This window comes from Rhineura floridana, chromosome 15, assembly GCF_030035675.1.
Source record: "Rhineura floridana isolate rRhiFlo1 chromosome 15, rRhiFlo1.hap2, whole genome shotgun sequence".
In the NCBI taxonomy this organism is placed as follows: domain Eukaryota; kingdom Metazoa; phylum Chordata; class Lepidosauria; order Squamata; family Rhineuridae; genus Rhineura; species Rhineura floridana.
The window spans coordinates 13567242-13588029 of record NC_084494.1 but is presented as its reverse complement, the minus strand read 5'-3'; the positions used below and the strand labels follow the sequence as shown (position 1 = coordinate 13588029).

At 41.9% G+C, this 20788-nt stretch overlaps 1 protein-coding gene across 2 annotated transcripts in view; it reads right to left on the bottom strand.

The window, feature by feature from the left end:
- Positions 1 to 4096: 4096 nt before the first annotated feature.
- Positions 4097 to 20788, bottom strand: part of RCAN3 (RCAN family member 3) — a 37868-nt gene continuing 21176 nt past the window's right edge. For both annotated transcript variants that reach the window (XM_061597251.1, XM_061597252.1), the window contains exons 3-5: positions 8058 to 8231; positions 6565 to 6736; positions 4097 to 4732 (exon numbers count right to left, since the gene is read on the bottom strand). In XM_061597251.1, coding sequence (XP_061453235.1) covers positions 4524 to 4732; positions 6565 to 6736; positions 8058 to 8231 — 555 coding nt within the window. In that variant the 3' untranslated portion in view covers positions 4097 to 4523. The remainder of the gene's footprint in view (positions 4733 to 6564; positions 6737 to 8057; positions 8232 to 20788) is intronic.

Sequence of the window (20788 nt, the reverse complement as noted above, 5' to 3'; positions counted from 1 at the left end):
GGCATTGAACAAGTAGCCTTCCGTAACTACTTTCTGGAAACATCCGTGGAGGTAGGAGCAAAACCAATGAAGTACAGAGACTAGCCTACCGCAGAAAGGGAAAATCTGCATTAATTGCTCCACCCACTTTTGCCTCTGGCCCACCCTTTGCATGTGGCCCCTGGAGGATTGTTCACAAAGAGATGCAGCCCTTGGGCTGAAAAAGGTTCCCCACCCCAATGTAAGCCATACTGACTCCTTTTATTGGTGATGGACAGGAAAGGTAGCATGATGCCCAGACTGTTAAGTCCACCTGCCCTCCATTCTCCAAACCCAGTTTCTTCTTATCTTTCATAATCATAGGAGGGCCAACATTCAGTGGACAGAGATGGGAAGATCTGTTCATTTCAGCTCTCTCAGTTTCTCATTTTTCCAATCATAAATTCACTTCACATTTCTGCAGCAATTTGCTATATATAAAAAAAACCTCATGAAAATTCTCCAACACTTTGGTGCAAATTAATAAACACATTTTTGTAGGCGGTTTTGATTAATGTACACATTTTTGCAAGCAATTTCTCATCACATACTGCATTTTTTAAAAAATTGACTCATATATTCATTTAATGCACACTTTCCCTTAACATATGCATTTTTGTAAACGTTTGGTTGGTGAACTGCATTGCAAAATTCAAGTAAGTGCGTCTTTCAAAGGATGGCTATGTTTTGGTACTCACATTGTTTCGGAAAGCGTGGCTTTAATGGATTCAGCTTGAAATGTGGATAAAATTTCTCACCCAACCCTAAAGTGGAATATCCAAAACAGCACCCTCTCCCATGCTAATTAACACAGCAAGATGCACCAAGAAGTTCTCTTGCATAAGCCTCAGTGAAAACGAAAATTACAGCGAGGCTCACACATAAGAAATTCACAACAGATTGTGGCCTCAAAGGGCATCTCTGTCTACTTCCTGCTTTGTTGCTCTTGATGGCATATAAAATACTCTGCTGAAGGCAGTCATATAATGGTGGCAGTGGTGACATCACCTCTGGTTCAGAAAGAGAAAACAAGGCATATAAATGGCAAAACGTTTTATTTGTCCTTTTGAAAAACACTGTTGACCACAATCTGTTGCAATACCAGGCTGTTATACACGTCTCATGTCTTGACATTTCATTCTGACAGCACAGTGTTCTCCAGGTTCTACAGCCCTGGTTCCCAACTAGTTGTATGAGGCAGCAACTCTGAGATAGTACCATGTTTGCCCCCAGACACTTTGCTACCTGAGGCAAAGGACAAGATGACAGCACCTCCTCTCCCATTCCATCACCTATACAAGGTAATTGGACTGGAAGTTGACTCTTATTTCAACAGTAGCGACAGAATAACATCATCCAATACACTTTAGGACAGCAGGCTAGTTTAGGGAGTATAGGACAAGCCATGCAGCACACACAGCTCTGACCTTCAACAGAAGGGAGTGGCAAGGCTCAGAAGAAACAGTTGGTTGGGCTGCCACTGCTGCCTTCAGTCACCTGCCACCTGAAGCAGTTGCTTCACTCTGCCTTATGGTGGGGATGGCCCTGGCAAGTAGAGGGCATGGGAAGCTAACACCGCAATCCCTTCCATATGCCTGCAAGCATAACCGATTGCTTCAACTGCTGGTCTCTTTACACTTCTCCCACTTCTGCTTTGGCAATGAGGGCGCCAAGTGGCATTATGGGGGAAACAGATTTGGCCCCAAGGGTTGCCAGTTGCAGACCCCTTTTCTACTGTTGTAGAAAAATTGGCCTAGAAATTTGACAGGTACTAGGTAATTTTTTGACATATACATTTATACGTGATCTCGCACGTACATAAACCTCTAATAGATCAAATTATTCAGCTCCACAAATTAAGAGATCAGTTGGATGAAAGCTATTGGAATCTAGTTGAGGCATGAAGGGTTTTAAAAAACCACAAGTAGAGCTATACTGCCAAGTTATCATCATGATTTACATTCAGGAATTAATTTCTTCATCACCTAAGTTTATCATGCAAAAACACTCAATACTCCATTCCGATCATAGCACAGTAAACATGGAACAGGGCTTTGATCATTTATTGGAAATAACCAAATTCTACTCTTCACTAGAATAAATGCATCAAGTTTTTTTAAAAAAATGCTAACAGAACAGAGGACAACACCTTAAGTCATATTTTGGGAAACAGCTTCTATGATACATCAAGGTATAAGTATCTTTGCCTTTGTTCTTAATAAGCAGACAAGAATTAAGATTTATTCTGGTAAAAGAGTAATTGTCTTTATTCTCCTGCTTATTCATCTATTACATTTGTACCCAAAGAGGTTTGGCCTGCATTATCTTTTCAAGCCCACAAGGAAGGTTAGGCTGAGAGTGTAACTGGCCCAAGCCCAGCCAGTAAATTTTAGTGGGTATTACTGGTCTACCTCCAAAACTCAGTGCATTAGCAATAACTATATTTCTAAAACCTGGTCCCAAGCAAAGATAGCCTTCACCCATTAACAGGACAAAGTCCAGCTTAAGCTTGAAGTTAAATAGACTTTTTTGGAACACTATAAATAAGGGAGTGACACATTTGGACTGGCCTTGGTAGCTAGCCGTTATTTGTGGCTTCCCTCTTCCCCTGTGGCTTTTGACAGATGTAGAGAGCTGAACGCAGGGAGGGTATTTTTTGTTGTTGTGTATGGGGCTTCAGAGATGCTCAAGCATGAGCAATTCACGCTGCTTCTGAAAGTCTCCATAGCCTGCTGTGAAACTGGAACACCCAGCCCCACATATGTCAGATAATGAGCAGGGGGAAGAGGAGGAGAGGTCTGTTTCTGCCACTGGGCATAAAGTGAGAAGTGCTTTCCCCACTCTAACAAGATTCCCAACAAATTTGCTTCTGATGAACTGGACTGTATGCACTCTACAAAAGCTTAAGCCATAATACATTTGTTAGTCTTTAAGATGCCACAAGACACTCGATTTAGCAAATTTGGTAAAGCTGATGATTTTATAGATAAAATAGAACCCAACACATACTTTCCACCCCTTACCATTCTTTCATTTAGTTCAACCATTAAAAGTATCAGTTATTAGTCATGTAGTGTTACAGAAAAATATATGGCATCTGAAGGTGCTGCTTTGCTGAAAAATGCTAAGAAGGGACACACAGTGTTAAGAAAAGACATAAACAAACAGGGCTAGCCTTATTTGTCAAGTCTAGGCAGCAGGGTGGTCAGCACTTTTTCTGCAGCAGCAGGAAAATAGATCTTGGTACACATCCTTCTCCCTCCCTGAGAAGTAGTAAAGTTAGAAGATTTGATGCAAAGGGAGGGAGGGAAGCTCAGGCAATCAGCAAGCAATTCAACCAGAAGCTTACTGAGACCTGCTGACCTAATGTTCTTTGCAAAACAAAAAGTAGTAAACAAGGGATCTGTCAAGATGTAGGACAGCTGAAAGAGGGCTGGAATAGCTCAGTAAAGACTATGCAGGATAAATGATGACAGGCACAATGCCTAGGACCTGCCAGACTATAAATCAGTATGAGCCTTTAGGAGGAGATGGGGAAAGACTTAAAAGAGAACTGAAATATTATTCTAGACCAGCATAGGGGCATAGCTACACTGTCACTGCTGTGGAGGGTGACTGTGCACTTTTGCATACCTTATCATGGAGACAGATTGAGACGTGTTTGATTGGACAAGGCATGCAGCATTGTGGTGCTACATTTTGCAGAGCTATATGGATACAGGACCCTCTCTGGCTGAATTATTCCTGCTGTTGGAGATACAAGATAAACATATAAAAATAATATCCTGCATTAGGAACAGGCAGAGCCGGAGACAGACACGGGCTAAGAAGCATTCGGAAACACGTGCCAAAGAGGGAGTTCATCCATAATCTGCAGCTTTCTGGTTTGCATTTCATATGTGCAATGAGCAGAAAGACAACCTGTTACAGCTCCAATTTTGTTTTTTGCCTCACGTCAATTCACAAGAGTACCTTGAAATTCAACACACACAACTATGGCATTTCTAAGGAAAAACAAAAATCACAAAAAGCGAATCTGTTTGGAAATTTGGTTCTATCACCCCAAAGCAGTTTGAGATTTTTCTACTGATAACAATGTACATTGTACATTACATTTATATTTCATCAATATATTACTTAGGACATCATGTTAATCAGATCATGTTATACATCAGCACACAAAAATATACATGAGAGACTCACATACAAAACCTTGTGGAAACCCATATAGAGATGGCAGCAGCCAAGTTCCTTTCAGCCTTTGAACACCAAGATAATGGTAATACACATTCCAAAAATGGCACCCTCATAGTATTCTAGGACTTGAAACCCAGTGGATTTGCTACATCTTGGGAGTTAACCTTAAAATTAAAGTGCTCTTCAAAATGTTGGCATCTAAAGTCTTTCTGATGCGAGACGACTACAAGAGGAGTCTTTTGCCGCTATGCATAACACAGCAATGCAAACATTTACCATCCATTGATGTTATTAGATAGCCTCAAAAATCAGTAGTGCATCCCACCCCCTACCTCTAGTGTACATTCAAGAGTTTTTGTTTCATTTATCAATGTGGGAGGTGGATCCGGGCGCCTTGTCTGCACTATCTTCTGCTTGGGATTTTTTATTTCATCTTCCTCTTCTGTTTCACTTTCGCACACATGGACGACAACGCTGGGAGTGGACTCCGTTCCTGCGTGAAGCTCATATTTCTCACCTGGAGAACATAACAAAGTACAACACTACAATACCAGCACAGTAGACAGCATACTATAAAATGCATAAAGTAAAAAATACCTTTAAAATTCTAAATAACATATCAATATAGCAGAACAATGAAAATATTTAGCGTATGCCTGTGCGCCAAACATATGACCTAGGGACAGCCCCTTGAACACAATTCTGCCACATGTGCCTCATTAGAGGCAGGAAAGAAAAGGCAAAACTTCAAACTGATGTTTTAAGAATAGAAATGAACTATGGTGTGTACAACACATTTATATTTGTATTCTTCAGAGGCAATAAAAATTTTCCTTGTTGTAGCACAGCATCTGTGAGGTTTGCCTAGCACCTTTGTTGTCATTTTTTCAGAGCTAGGTAAAGATGTATCTTTTCTCCTAGGCATTTGATAGATTGAGATGATGTTTTGTTTTAATACTGTATACTGCCAAACCTTCCTGTGGCTACATGGGGGTGCTATTGCTATGTTTTCATAGTGTGTTTTATTTGTTTTTGTTTAACAATGTATAAGTTGCTTGGGGACCTTTGGGTGTCAAGCGACTAATAAATCTAATAAATAAATAAATAAAATTTCAAGTTTCTTGTTTTTTGCCTTCTTATTGCTTTTTCCTTTCTCTTATCTCTTCTTACCAGGGCCAAAACAGACTTGATAATAATGGTGCAGTTAATAATCACAAATAACATGATCATTGTGTAAGTAAATAACATCAATGGGAAATAAAGAAAAGTAAAGTAAATAGCAGTCATGGGGTGGATCAGTTACTAATTGTGCAATTATCCTCATGTCTGCTTTGGCCCTCAGAGGACTTCCCCCCCCCCCAAGTCCTGAGGCTTAACTTTCATGGTATCTTACAGAGAAAAACATCTAAGGAAGTTAGAAAGTGGACCCAACGTGTACAAAAGCAAGTCAGTAGCATCTCAGAGCATATGTCAACCCAGGAAATGGGAGTTATTCTTTCAACATAAATGGCAGGGTTCACCAATTTAAATTGTTAACACTACGTATATCATAGCAAGGTCTATCCTAGACATATCTATTCTTCCGGATCAACCAGTGGCATTACACCAGAAGGATGTGAAAAAACAAACCCAATCCAGGAGCAATGCTACACTCTGTACAGACATCTTTATTCACAAGGGTTTCTGGGATAGAAATTAAGGAGCAGAGATGGGAGCAAGTATACTAAGTGGCATGAACTCATAATATGGCTTCTAAAATGAGAATCAGAAAGAAACTAATGTCAAAAAGCAAATTTCTAGCTCCCAAGATTGCAAAAGAAAACCAGAGGACAATTTGAGCAGAATAGACATCGTAATACATCACTTGTCCCCACCCCGTTTCACCTCTGCTGTGTTCTCTCCATGCCCCTAGTAAATTACCTCACAAATTAAGGAACTTCCAATTTCTGTCAACTTCTTCCAACAGGGAAAGAGAAAATGAATCTCCTCAAATTCTGCAGAGTCAAATTTGAATAATCCATGCCAACTGGTTATGAGTTTTGTGGGTATGGGACTTTTGACTAAATTCAGCACTAAAATTATTCTTTCTATGTATAATCCTTTATCACAGTCTCTTACAAATAAATTTGCAAAAGTTACTAGCCCACAGAGGTTTATGGTAGCCCACTCACCCTTACTCATTTGGTAACCCCAAAAGAAAGGGAACCATTTTTTTAAGCTTCCTTTCTTAATCACCTGGAGACAATTTTTACTTGCCACAGGCTATAAGACAAATGGCAATTTACAATTCTGCTATTATCACTTTTACTGATATACAAATCAAGAGTAAGACAGAAAGAAAACCCCTACCAGGGCCCAATTTTGAAACAGCACAGAGCAAGTCATAGTTTATCATGGGAGTGGCATCTTCACTCGGCTTCCATCCTACTGGTGGGGATGCAGGTGGGGATATCAGGAACTGTTTGACAGGTTGTGGGGGCGAGAGGTAAGATTTGTCTCCCACTTCACTGGGCACCTGAACCTGAGAAAAACAAATGCAGTCAGAATATAGGAAGAGAAGAAGATCATTTCCTTGTCAGGTGGTTCATAAATGTCTTGCTAGCTTCTCATTCTGTCTAGCCACAGAACTCGGAAACCTCTTTCAGTGACTGGAGAAGACATCTAAATACTAAATGCAGAGTTTATTTCCTTCTAGCTATTTTAGTTAAACATTGACCATGCAATCAGTAAAGAAAAGTTGACTAAACTCTAAGTAAATGCAATGCTGCAGAATGGTTTTCAATTCTCAACTTGTCTGTTCTTCCAACTGGGTAGGCCACTACCGTATCATTTTACAGCCAGTGAATGTGCTCAAAGCTACCCTCTGAATCAATGGCTACGCAAGGATTTGATCCCTAGACTCATGACCGATGCCATGACTACATCCAATTTTGTGGGGCAACAGAATTTGGTTCTAGAGTACAGCATTTTCTTTTTTAAAAACATTTCTAGTCTGTATGGCTTTGAAGACAGGTCTAAAAGGGTATGATTAATGCCTGCTGAAATCAAAGCCAGGGATGACCAAATAAGAAGCCCAGTGGTGGAAGACGAGGAAGAGGAGGCGAGTGTCCATCCCTTGTGTGGTATTCAATGCTAGTCCTACTGAGAGTAGACTCAATGAAGTTAACAGACATGACTAACTTTGAAATTGATGAGCCTGAGTTAGTCATGTCTGTTAACTTCAATGGGTCTTCTCTGAGTAGCACATAGTTGTGCAGATTCTTACCCCCTTTTATGACTACCGAAGCTAGAATAACATTATGCAAAACAGTAAACAAAAACTGAATTATTCAATATTTTCTAAGTGCATACATTTATTTTTAAAGCCTGGAGTACATACAGCCCTGACCACCTACAGTGAGGTGCACCAACTCATAAGACATCTATAAGAAACATACTGACTTGCGTACATGGCTTTCTGAATGGAAAACAATGTGTCACTTATGACTACCAACTGTTCTAGTTGGGCTTGCACTAAAGCATTGAACAGTTACATACAGGCTATATTCAGCTTTCTAGACCTATTCTTAAATTAACGAGACCACAAGCAATCTACAAAAGCAGCTTCATTGGCCAAAGGAGGGCACCAATTTAGGCAGAGTTTGCTGTCAGGGATTCAAATTTCTACTTGAAAAAATGTTAGGCAGACTTCTTAAATGCTCCACAAGGGCTAAGATGGATAGGCTTAAACACCCATATAAGATGCTTTACTCTTGGATCATATGGAAGAGGAATGAGGATGCCACTTTGAACAAAAAGGCAGGATAGGATACAAATTTCAATAAAAATACATACATGCATACCTGGGCAAAATACAACTTCAGCTTTTTCCCACTGAAGTCTGTCTCGTGAAGTTCTATTCGTGCTCTTGCTGCTGCTTCTGGATTGCTAAAGTTTATCCTTACTCTTCTAAAGCTTTTAAACAGCTGGAATGTAACGTGATCATCATAGATTGAGAAGAGTGCTTCAAACCTTTCCTAAGAGAAGAAATAGAGCATTTTTGGTGTCAAGGCTTCTCAGAGCTTACAACTGCAGGCTACTACAAAATCCTGTGTGCAACGTTCTTTAGAAGAGTTCTTCCTACAACTGCACTGAGCAACAGGAGAAAAACAAAACAAGCTGCCTCAGGTTCATGTAAAAGCCAGTTATATTATTGCATTCAAACAGACATACAAAACAGCATATCATGTAATGCTTACTGCGCCATCTAGTGGCCACTATCAATGCCTACTACTAGCACATGACAAGGTAAACGGTACAAAGTGCTTTACATCCTGCAAAACAAAAGGAAAGATCTCATTTTCTGAGTTTTCTTTTATGGATATTATATTCATTGAGAACTTTTAATCTGTTATTATTTTACAGTCTTGTTTGAACACAGAATAGGAATCCTGCGAGATAATGCACTGAGGCCAAGGAGAGTGATTTATGGTAATCACTTTACATTCAGATTTGATAGGAGAACCTTAATCTTAGGAACAGCCCGAGGAAGGCTGTCATCAACTTAAACGTATTGAGCATCTTATTATTTCACAAGGACTATTACTATTGATACAGATTTATCTTTCAGTACCATTTTGAGGCTTTGCTTCTTTTGCTTCCTGCTGATGTTTTTGTGCTGCCTCTTCCCCCCCCTTCCTTAATAGGGATTTGACAGTAGGTCTCTCCAGGTCTACTTCAACACTTTAACTACAACAGTATGCCGGTTCTCCAGCGGCACTGGATGAATATTAAATATTGATCTAATAGGCATTCAAATAATCTAGTCCTCGAAACACTTCACTGGTATCTGTCTTACAGGAAGAGGTGGTATGTGTGCCCTGTCACTTGGTTTCTTTTATTTATTAATAGTATTTTAAAATACTTGTTTGTTCATGAAATAACTTGCAAATCAAACAACAAAAGTGTAGTTTGATTTAAATCAGTAGTGGGGAACCTTTGGCCCTCCTGTTGTTTTTGAACTACAACTCCCATCAATCTGAGCAAGCATGGCCAATGGATAGGGATGACAGGAATTGTAGATCAGCAACATCTGGAGAGCCAAAGGTTCCCCATCCCTGATTTAAATATGTATTATTGCATGGCTTGCAAAACTCCTCTTCTCAAATGTAAGCTGGGAGCAATTTTACTGGACATGTCAAAATGCTCCTTTAAATTACTATTTATTTATTTATTTATTTAATTTGTATCCCGCCCTTCCTCCCAGCAGGAGCCCAGGGCGGCAAACAAAGCACTAAAAAACTTTAAAACATCATAAAACAGATCTTAAAATACATTAAAACAAAACAGCATTAAAAACTTTTAAAGAAAACAACCTTAAAAAACGGTTAAAAACTTTATTAAAAACATATTAAACAATTCTGACACAGATGCAGATATGTTCACATTAGCACAAGGATGGGGAACCTTTTTCAGCTGATGGCTACATTCCCTCCCTTCCAGGAGCTGCATATTAGTGGCTGTGTGGGTGGAGCAACAGGTGTTATTGTAACCTTTGCACAATAAGCTATGTTCCAGCCATGGAAAAGTCAAGAGATTCCCACACATACATAAGCCCATCTCTCTATCCCCATCCTAGACAGCAAGAGGCATTATCACAGTTCAAGGACACATTCCAGTCAGACAAAAACATTTGGGGTGGGCATGGAATAGGGTCAGTAAGGAGTACAGCCTGGAGAGGGGGCTTGGCCTGAGGAAACAGTAGAGACCTGGAGGTTGCATTTGGCACCCAGGAGGTTGCATTAGTATGTTTCTCTTGGAAGGACTCTTAAGTGTTGCAAGGTTCTGTGACTACCCTAGCAACAGATCAAGGTAAAATACAACTTTATTTCTGGGAGATCCAATCGTATCACTAAGCATCCCAGGAGAACCAGCAGATGGGAAAGTGTGGAAGGTTCTTGGATCTTTAAGGAGGTATGTTTTGTTCATCAAACAGACATACAGTAGGGCCCCACTCATACGACGGGTTATGTTGCAGACCTCCGCTGTAAAGCGGAACTCATTGAATAGAATGGCGCGCGATGCCCAAAAACTGCCATAAAAGCAGAACAAGCACTGTATGAGTGGGGCTTTAGTCTAATTGCGTCTAATTGAGACTGTTGTATTAGCGAATCACTGTAAAGTGAAGAGCCGTAAAGCGGGGCCCTACTGTACAGAGAAACAAGTACAAGCTCTTACTGAATTTTGCCTCCTCTAGCATATGTTATTCCCTTGTGCCTGCAAAGAACTATGTTTCCAGACCTAAAATACTGGAAAGGAGAAACTGGTACAAATGGGAAGTAATCCAGCTGAGAGAATAGAAGCAACGAAGTTGCTGCGGGAGTAACTGACTACTTATCCTTACTGAAAGTACAAACAAAGCCCGAGGGATGGCATGAATACCTAACAGAGGGTTAGCCTTGCAATTTAGAGAACTAGGTTCAAATCCCTGCTTAGCCAAAGAGGCCACTGATGATCTTGGGTCCATTACTCTCTCTTTCAGCCTACCCTATCTCACAGGGTTGTTATGACGATAACGGGGGTGGGGACTACGACTGCAATCAGCTCTGAACAGAAACACAGGGGGATTCAGGAAGAAGCATGAGCACATAAGCAGTAGTCACAGACCACAAGTGCCCAGGACCTACATATGCTGTGGGGAGGCAGGAGCCTCTATCTGGACATGGTACCCTGAAATGAATGAACTCTACAGGCTTTCAAAAGACAGCCATTTCTGTAATCCGCTGTTTTGTTGTTGTTGTTGATGATGCTATTCTAATAAATACATGTTTAAATACTAAAAGGCTTTTGCCTAATCAATTCCAGCCCAATATTTTAACCTGAAAATGTGCTTAGCATACTTTGCAGCCTCTCCAATTCATCCAACAAAATCAATGGTCTGTGAGTTGACAGTTCAGATGTCAATTTCAGCAACATTCTTCATGCATAAGATCTGGTCATGGGGCAAACCTGGTGATCAAGGCAGGATCTAAAAAGTGTGTTTTAGAGCAGGAGTAGATAACACTGTGCCCTCTAAATGTTATTCAGTCACAATTCACATCATCCCTGACTATTGCACTATATTAGCTGGGGCTAATGGGAGTTGCAGTCCAATGCCACCAGGCTAACTATCTTCTTTTAAAGACGGTAAAGGTTGCCACAATTAAGAGGCCATGATCTAGATGTTATGTTGCTCAGAAGTAGACCACTTAGGTATCTCAGCTGGCTCAGTATCATTTACTGAAAGAACAATAAGCAAGTTAATGTCATTTTAACTAGAAAGAGGCATCCAAGGGAAGCTTAAAATCTGTACCCAACAGGTAAACTAGATTTACAATCAGCCCTACAGATTAGGGGTAGGGAATCTTTTTTAGCCCCAATCTCTCATGGAGAATGTGGGAGACAGAGTGGTGAGTGGGGTCAGATGCAAAAGGGAGTGGGTCAATGAATGTAACTCTTTCCTTTGTATTGTAGGCTATACAATATATATAGGCTTATATTAGTTTTCATCTTTATTGTATCTTTTGAACCTTACTGTACAGAGACTACAGTGTTGAACAGTAGATACATGAATATAAAGTATCTTAAAACAAATTTTTAAAAAGCAACATCCTAACCAAGCAGAAGTCAGAAGTTTCCACACACAACCCCCCCACCCCCCACATCTCTCCATCCAGGCAAAAGACATCACCTCAGTTCAAGGACACCTTACAGCCAGGCAAAAGCAATCAAGGAAACTGTGGAGCAAGGCTGGTGCAGGGTGTGGCCTGGTGAGGGTTTCAGGAGTTGGAGGGGGGCCTGAGGGGCCGCAGTCAGCACCTGGTTCTGTGTTTCACCACCTTGTTCTAGATGCAAAGGCTATAATGAGTTCTCCCAAATGGGTGGAGAATTGAGGTAGCTGGGCTTGGTTGGAATTTAGGAGTGTCTTTCTTGAGAAGTTTTAGAAAATACGAGCTTGAAAGCTAGTAATAGGCATTGCGTACCAATGTTTACACTACTTATAAGGGAAGACAACTGATGGTTTTAAAAATGCTGTAGAAGAATAGGCACTTATAAAAATCAAACTTAGTTCAGAGGATTCAGCAGACCATCATCCCTTTGAATGAGCTCAGTTTCATCAATGGCCTTGTATTTCTGCTTACTGATGACTCACCAGGCATCCTGGAGTATTTTCATCTGATTCATTTTTACTAGAAGTTGAGTATTCCTATGTAGGGTTAAACGTGAGCCTTCTACAAAAGCTGAAAGCATCTGACATAAACAACATACTTCCACTAACATCAACAGAGACCTACAAAGCATTGCTAACAGGTAGGGATTTGACCCTATCATTACCTACCATTCACCACAAGGTCCTAGGACAAGCAGGTCCTAATACAACATACAAATCAGTTTAAAACAAATATAATCAACAGAATAGGGTAGGTCTTTATCAGGTGTCAAAGACCACGGTAAAGATGTGCTTCTTCAGCATGCAATGGAAATGACATAATGAAAGTACCAGCTACACCTCCATGGGGGTGGGAATTCCACAATTCAGAGGTTGCCACAGAGAATACGGGGATCACCAGCACAGCATAGGACCTGTGTGTCAAAGATTGTCCCCCTGGGGTCCCTGACCTCAGCACCCCAAGGGGGTTCTTTGCTTGTGAGAACAGTCTCAATTCCCTTGGGCCACTGCTTCCCAGGCAAATTCTCCCTCTTCCAGGATTAGTTTTATGGTAGAACTGCCACCACCTCTTTCTTAGCTTCCTACTCTGAGAAAAGGGACCTCAGAGCGCTGAGATCCTAGAGCAGACCTATTGTTACTCCTTCCGCTCTAGAGCATTAACCCACATTAACCAACGGTAGTCAGTAGTGACCAGTGATCAAGAACTAGATTTTAGAGTCATAAGTTCCAAGCAATACACACCATTAATAAAAGGATAGTTTATTTAAAAGAAAAGGAAGGTACATACAAAAAAGAGAGCAGCATCTGTTCCTTTAAAGCTAATTGCCCTCAACCGGGCTAACAAAAGATACACTGGCATAACAATAGTGAGAAATTCAAGCAGACAAAGGGAATACAACAAACCTGATCTAACTTAGCTACACTTACTTCAAGTTTAATGCCTGGTTCCCCAATGGCTTACCCGCATGTCAGTAAGTCACATTAGATGGACATAGGAAACAGGAACAACTAACTGAAGGATCACCCTTCATTTTTATGGGGTTTAGCTGGCAACAGGGAGGGGGCCAATTACCCCCTTTCGTGATAACCTTCTTTGAAGATAAGGGGGGCTAGACAGACCCACCCAGCAGTCCTGATCTGCAATACCCAATCTCTCTGACTTTGATCTCAGGAAGCAGATAAAAGATAACAGATAACGTTAGCAAATTGCCTGTCTGGCACTAAAGCCTTGGACTTCTCCAGCAGGGTATCCCAGGGATCAACTAGCTCCCAGAATTCTCTGGTTGTACTATTTTAGCTTGCCAAACTTAGCTATTCTTAACATTGTGTATATGATATATATGAACAGATCATTCTGTTACATCAGTAACCATTAAAACAACCATCTACATATAGAGGGGACCCTTCTAGTAGTTCTACTGCCCTCACAGGTTTAGGGTCTGGCAGCCTGGTAGAGGGCATTTCCTCCTGTAACCACTGAGCCACAATGATCAGGAAAATTGTGATGGTAGAAAGGGTTAATCCATGGATGAGAAACAGCGGCCCTTCAGATATTCAGATGAGCCACAACTCCCAACATCCCTGTTCTTTGACCCCCATGTTAGGGTCCAAGATCTGGAAGGTGAAAGGTTCCTATCCCTTGGTTAAAACACTCCCCCTGCCTGCTTTTTACTTAAAATTAAATGTTGAGAGAATCAGTTGTGGATTTTCTACATAATGTGTTGTTCAGCTCTGAGGAGGGCAAGAGAGTTATAGCCATACATCTCTACACCAGTGCCTCTATCATTTATGATTTCTTACTTTAGAGAAATGGAATTGCTGGTGGAACCAGATGCAGTGGCCAAACTTTCTACATGCACTGTGCAGCTCATCATTCAGACAAACACAGCTTGTACCAGACAAGCATATTCTAGCTTCACTAAGGGAATGAAATATTCTCCAGTAATATTTGGTAATATTGCACCATAGGAGAAACCACCATTAGACAGTGGTGCTTTATATAGAGTCACACCATTAGTGCTCAACACTGTCTCCATGAGGGGTGGGGAACCTTTTTTAGCCTGAGGGCTGCATGCCAGTGGTGAATGGGAAAACAACAAGGGTGGTAAACATCCAAGGATAAGCAGGAGAAAAAAAGAGGGGAGAGACCCCAAGGTGCTGGAAAAAAGGAATTCTTGAAATGAAAATCCAAATAGGTTTTATAGTATTTTCTTTTTAATAAAACCTATTTCAAGAATTCCTTTTTTCCAGCATCTTGGGGTCTCCCCCTCTTTTTTCTCCTGCAGTGGTGAGTGGGGCCAGAGGCAAAAGTGGGGCAGAGCAACAGATGACTTACTTCGTACAGAACAGTCAGGTTTCTGTCGTCCCCACACGGGCAAGGGTGAGTAATTATCACAGTTCAAGAAACACATTCTAGCCAGGCAAAAGCACTAGAAGAAGGTATGGAGCAGGGCCAGTGAGGGGCATGGGCCAGAGAATGTCGTACAGGTTGCATTCGACTCCCAGGCCCCTTGCATAGGCTACACTAGCTGGCAGCGGCTCTTCAAAGTTTCAGACAGGGGTCTTTGCCAGCTATACCTGAATAGGACAAAGACTGAATCTGGGACCCTCTACACACAAAGGATATGCTCTACAACTGAGCTGCAGCTCTTCCCTACAATTAACCCCTGGACAGTCACAAGACAGGCTGTGGTGGCAAGACACAAAACAGAGCAGATCTACAACTGAATGGTACTTCTCTTTAAGCCAGAAGTGGCTACCCTATGGTTCTCCAGATGCTGTTGGACCAATTTCCTACCAGCTGCTGTCAGCATAGCCAATGGTCAAGGTTGATGAGAACTGCAGTCCAGCAAGATCTGGAGGGTCACAGGTTAGCCATCTCTGATTTAAATAAGATTGAATTCTATCTGAATGTTTAATCTTATAATCTATGTAATTTTAGAAGTTGTCAGAAGAACCAGTTAAGCAACTTAATAAAAACCATATTAGAATGCAAAAGAAATCCATCTAGCAACGTACTATCTTCAATACCTACAATATACCACACTGGAAATATACATCTTTACAATACTGAACTACCTGACCTCCACTTGAGTATAAAATTTGTACATGAAAGATGTAGCAAAAACACAACCCACCCCGCCACATCATCAGATCAGGCATGTATTAGTTTGTTGCATTCACCATCACCCACCTAGGCAGCAATAGGATAGTTATTACATCAGCTGTTACTGATTACATAATTCCCCCTCTTCTATCTAAAAGCTGTTAAGTAAGCTGCCTTAAAAATTATATATATATGTGATTTATGAAAGCAAGTTTCCAACCCCCTCTCCTGGAGTAGAAAGCTGCTTTGGTTTTCCCCTGGAGTATTTTTGAGCTCAGGAATCTAAAAACCACACCTATTAAATATGCCCTTGCTGGAACCACTGAGCCAAACAAGTTCTCATTTGTGGATGCCTAGGGCTACTCGCTGCCAAAAATAAACATCTTCTTTCACTATTTAACCCCCCTTCAGCCACAGTACTCTGGCACAGAACCCCCCCCCCAAGGTCAGGGTGCAGGGGCTGCGGACTGTAAGTTGAGAGAAGTGCTTGCAATAAAAGAAAAATATGCAGTGTAACAAACTACATCATCTCCGGTCACATTTGCTCAAGATGACCTTGTGCAAAGGAGGCACAATTTCGTTAAGTCACCATGTTTTTCAGAACCTTGGAAAATGAACATGCAGAGGCAGCCAAATGAATAGATCAGGCTTATGCGATAACATGTCAAGCAGTTACCGAGATGAGATAATAAGAATTATAGGAAACAAGACCGAAATAATCATACCAAGTTATTTTTGCAGCAAAACATTCTCGGGATGGGTCCCAGTCTGTGTTGCTTTATGCAGTGGGCCAGAAACAACAACTGCACAGGGCTTCGCTACATAGCAAATGAGCTCTATGCAGAATGTAAGGCAGAAAGAGATAAGTGTTTTAGTGATGGAGTCAGACCAGTGAGCACCAGTGATATTCTCGTAAGCTAGAAACCTCAAGCAATTATCAGTTTTTAAGAAATAATGGAATGCAGCAGTTGGATTGGCAAGACTTATTCGCAAACTGTCTATTTTTTCTAAATACGACCTCTCCCCTGCGAAGCTAGTGGAGCTTAGTAAGACCACTCTTCGCAACTGGATTTTTAACCATGATGCAGCTCAGGATCGGACATCCATAGAGATGGCTTCCTTTTCCAGATGGTATCCTACCATCAAACTCAATCATTACATGTCATATTATTTAGTTGCCATAGATAGACCCCTCATCAGAAGAGCCTTTATGGCTCTACGCTTTCAAACCATGCCTACGGCCTATCTCGAGGGACGGTTTCGGGGTATTCCAGTAATCCAGCGCCAATGTATATACGGCTGTAAGGATATTGAAGGGATCGTTCACTATTTACTTTACTGTCCACTCTTCGATGACCCTAGACAGAAATTTCTTTCTCCCATTTTAAATCTCTTAAGACCTTGTTCTGACAGAGAATTGATAATTGCGCTTCTTTCTGATAATTCCAATTTTGTGACCATTGCAGCCGCTAATTTTGCAGTTGCAGCTCTCAAACAGAGAGTCCTTTGCCGAAGAGACAAATGCCCACCAAAGCCCTATATAAATTGTTATGTCATGATTTGTAAATTTTATATATGTTTATACTTTGCAATTTTATTCTTGTTTGTATCTTGCACATGGCCTATGGCTAATTCTGCAATAAAGTACCTTGTACTTATTCGCAAACTGGAACTTCTGTCTATTGCTGACAGATACATATCCCTCAAATTTAAACATTAAAGGATGCTCAATATAAGCAGATCAGTGGTCTCTGACACCAGAACAAGCAAACTGAAATAAAACATAAATAAAAATAGTTTGAGATAGTGGTGGTTTTAGTTACATATTCCTCCTTATGCAGCACATGCAATGGTTGCACAGCCCAGCTTCACAGTACTGGTACAATAAATCTTTTTGGATATTCATCCTACTCAATCCCAGAGGCTCCAAGTGGATTAAAACATATACAACAAAACCAAAATTAGACAAGAATCCATCCCCTCACCTCATCTACTCTCCATTTCTCTTTCCTTGTGTGTGTGTTTTGTCTTTTTAATTTGTAAGTTTGATGGTAGGGCCTATCTCTCCCTCTTTCTCTTTTATTGATGTGAGCCACTATGGAAGACAACAACTGTCTGAAAAGCAGAATAAAAATACAGTAAAACAGTACTGGACAATATGATGGGGCAGAGGTGCTCACCTGACCTCCTGATAGCTGAGTTCCTGCTGCTCACCGGAAAGGAGAACGGGAGGTGATGGAGAGGTCAGCATGGTGCGAATGCACTGGCAGAAGCACTGGATTGGCTCCATTGGTGGATTTGTACCAAGCCAACCTCCCCTATGACTTGCCCCTCCTGGTAAGCAGCTGTGATTTAGCTGTCAAGAGGTCAGGCGGGTGCCACCACCCCACCATGCCATCTGCTACAGAAATAAGTAAATTCTCCCACCCAGTCCTACTCCCATGGTTTCTTGGTTTGGAAGACCTCTCCCTGATCACAATTCAGCTACAATATAGCAGACCCTAAATCATAAGCACTTGAACCCTGTCCCACTGCAATACTGAATGCCACCTTTTTGATGCTCATATCTCACTCTAAAGATTTCTTCTCCATTTATGTAAGATACATAGTATATCTTCCCTACTGGACTCCTTTCCTAATAACATCAACTGAATACAAGTTATTTGAATAACAACTATTACAAGACTGGAACATATAATTTGGAACAATGTAATTCTGTATGACTTGTATCTGAAACATATTATGAACTATTTTAATCAGTGTAATAATAGACTCACCATTCTGCTTAAAAGGTTTATTGGCCATCACAAATCCTGGCCAGCTTCAGAAGCAACATAATAGGTACAAGAAAAATTTTTTTCAGAGGGGTAACAAGCTTGAGTTCTCCCTCCTCCCTTCTCCTCTTATGCATCCTGCTGCAGAGACTTCCTGGTTTTTTAAATCACAGTTTCCCCACGATGCCCCAAATGGGAAACTGTGGTTTAAGTGCACCTTGCACAAAACAATGGGGTGCAGGGAAACCCACAGTTCATTTCCTTGCTATCCTTTGTTGGGCTGCAAACATTGTGTCCAATCAATGTCTACCTGCTGATGGAATTCTGGTCAACCTAAATTAGACTCTGGGGAGAAAGCGTCAGAGGACAGCGAAGAGACTGCCTGGGCTTTTAAAAGTTTGATGCTAGTGTCTAGAAGCAGTGGCGTCACTAGGGCTGGTGTCACCCGGTGCGATAACATCTTGGTGAGCCCCCAAATCTCCTGGTGAGCGTGGGAGGGCACGCACCGGAGGGGCACCCAGCCAGAGAAGCAGGCCTGGGAACGCCGGCGTGCCTCCCTCACCCCTTGGTGAAAGAACTCAGCGCGGAGGCTCATGCATGGTGAGATGCTGCAGGTTCGGCAGCGGTAGGCCACGAAGTTGGCTGTCCACACCAGGCCGCAGAGCGTGGCCGGGTCATAGGCCCTCACTGCCTGCACGAAGCTGTCCCAGGGCTCGCCACCTGCCAGCAGGCAACGGCACCAAGTCAGTGCCTCAGACACCGCCTCACTACCGCTGCCCGCCGAAGGGCTCAGCACCCGCTCCAGGAGCGCCTGCAGTTCCCCAGCAGCCTCACTGTCCTCGGCAGCGCTGAAGCTGAGGGCCGCTTTCAGGCGCACTGCCATGGCTCGCTTCTCCTGGGCACTCGCTCTGGCTCCGACCCGTTTCCAGGCATTGCGCCCTCCTGCCACGCTCTTTGCTTACTGTGTTACTCTGGCCCTGGCCAGGCTGCTCAGGCGCCATCTCCTAGCAACCGTGCCTGGCCCCGCCTGCTCCCGAGACGGCACCCAAGCGGCCTGGCAGCCTCAGCAGGAGCCATGAAGAGGCGGTGGAGGCCAAGCCAGGCCGGGCCGGGCTGGCTCCTCCTTAGCCCCGGACTCATTTTATTGCACTAGGAATGTTTGCAATTTTCAGATATTCTAACTCCAATTTGAAATAGATACAAACTTAATCTTACTCTATGAAACAGCATTTAAGGCCTTCTATATTGTTGTGAATCGTATGTTAAACAGACTCCAGAAAAAAAGGATGTTAGAAGATAAGTCTTTATTCTCTTTTAAAGAGAAAGACTTCTAGCACACAAATATAAGTCTTTATTCTCTTTTAAAGAGAAAGACTTCTAGCACACAAATATAAGTCTTTATTCTCTTCTAAAGAGAAAGACTTCTAGCACACAAAGCTTATTTAAAAACTGGTATTTCACACAACTCTTAATACAAGCAGAAAAAAAATGTTTTGCCAGCAATGTGCATTATAAAGATGTAAATTTGAATTATTTCAGGAACACTTTCAGCCTTGTAGGGAGCTGTCATGGAAACATGACTTCTTATGCATAATCTACTTTACTTTATGATCGTCAGGACAATGAAAAGCAATAATGGTATTTTTCTGTCTTCGTGTGCTGTCACACTGCATAAATGGTTGAAATTGGGAAAAGTACTGAATGCTTTACTAGAAATGTTTTACTAGAAATGTGTTGCTAGAAATGTACTGTGGAACTGCTAGAAATAATATTTAGAGAAATAGTGTTGCCTTGGAATTGTAAGCATAAACCAAGGAGAGCAGAATTTAGAGATTTGGGGGCTTGGTAAAATCCTTGTGTAGGCTATCCCCATAGTGTTGTGTCTGCCCTCCCCTCTGGCCATTCTGAGGTCCAATCCAAACTGTACTGGGTGGCTTTAGTAAGCTACTCTGGGACAGGGACTTGGGACAGTCATTGGTCTGTACACCTGGACTTGGGTGCTGATTCAAGTGGTGTGTGGGTTTCCTAATTTTCTCTCTGCCCCCTATTGGCCACTTTTGTAGCTTGCCCCCACTCTGGCAATTGGTTGTCCCTAAAGGTGTGGGGCCCCTGGACACAATGCTCCTCTTCCCCTCTTGCTGGGCAGCAGCAAGAGCCCTTTTTGAGTTTAAACTGCCCCTGGGAGTAGGGAAAGCAATATTTTGAGTTACAGTGCCAAAGCCCTCAAGTGAAGTGAAACATTGCATTTCTAGCATTGAAAAACTAACCACAGGGGGAGAGAAAAAGAGCCTCTCTGGCTGTGTACTAGTGCTAGTGTAGCTTAGCAATCTAGCAGCATTAGTTTTGGTGCCCAGTGAGGAAAAGCTGAGGTAGCCCACTTTGTGTGTGAGAGAGACTGGAAGTCCTGTGTGTGTGTGTATGTGTGTATGTGATGTGTGTTTAAACAGGTCTGAGTGAAGGGGAAGTTTTACTCAACACAGGTTTGTGCTAGTAAAGGCAGCAAAC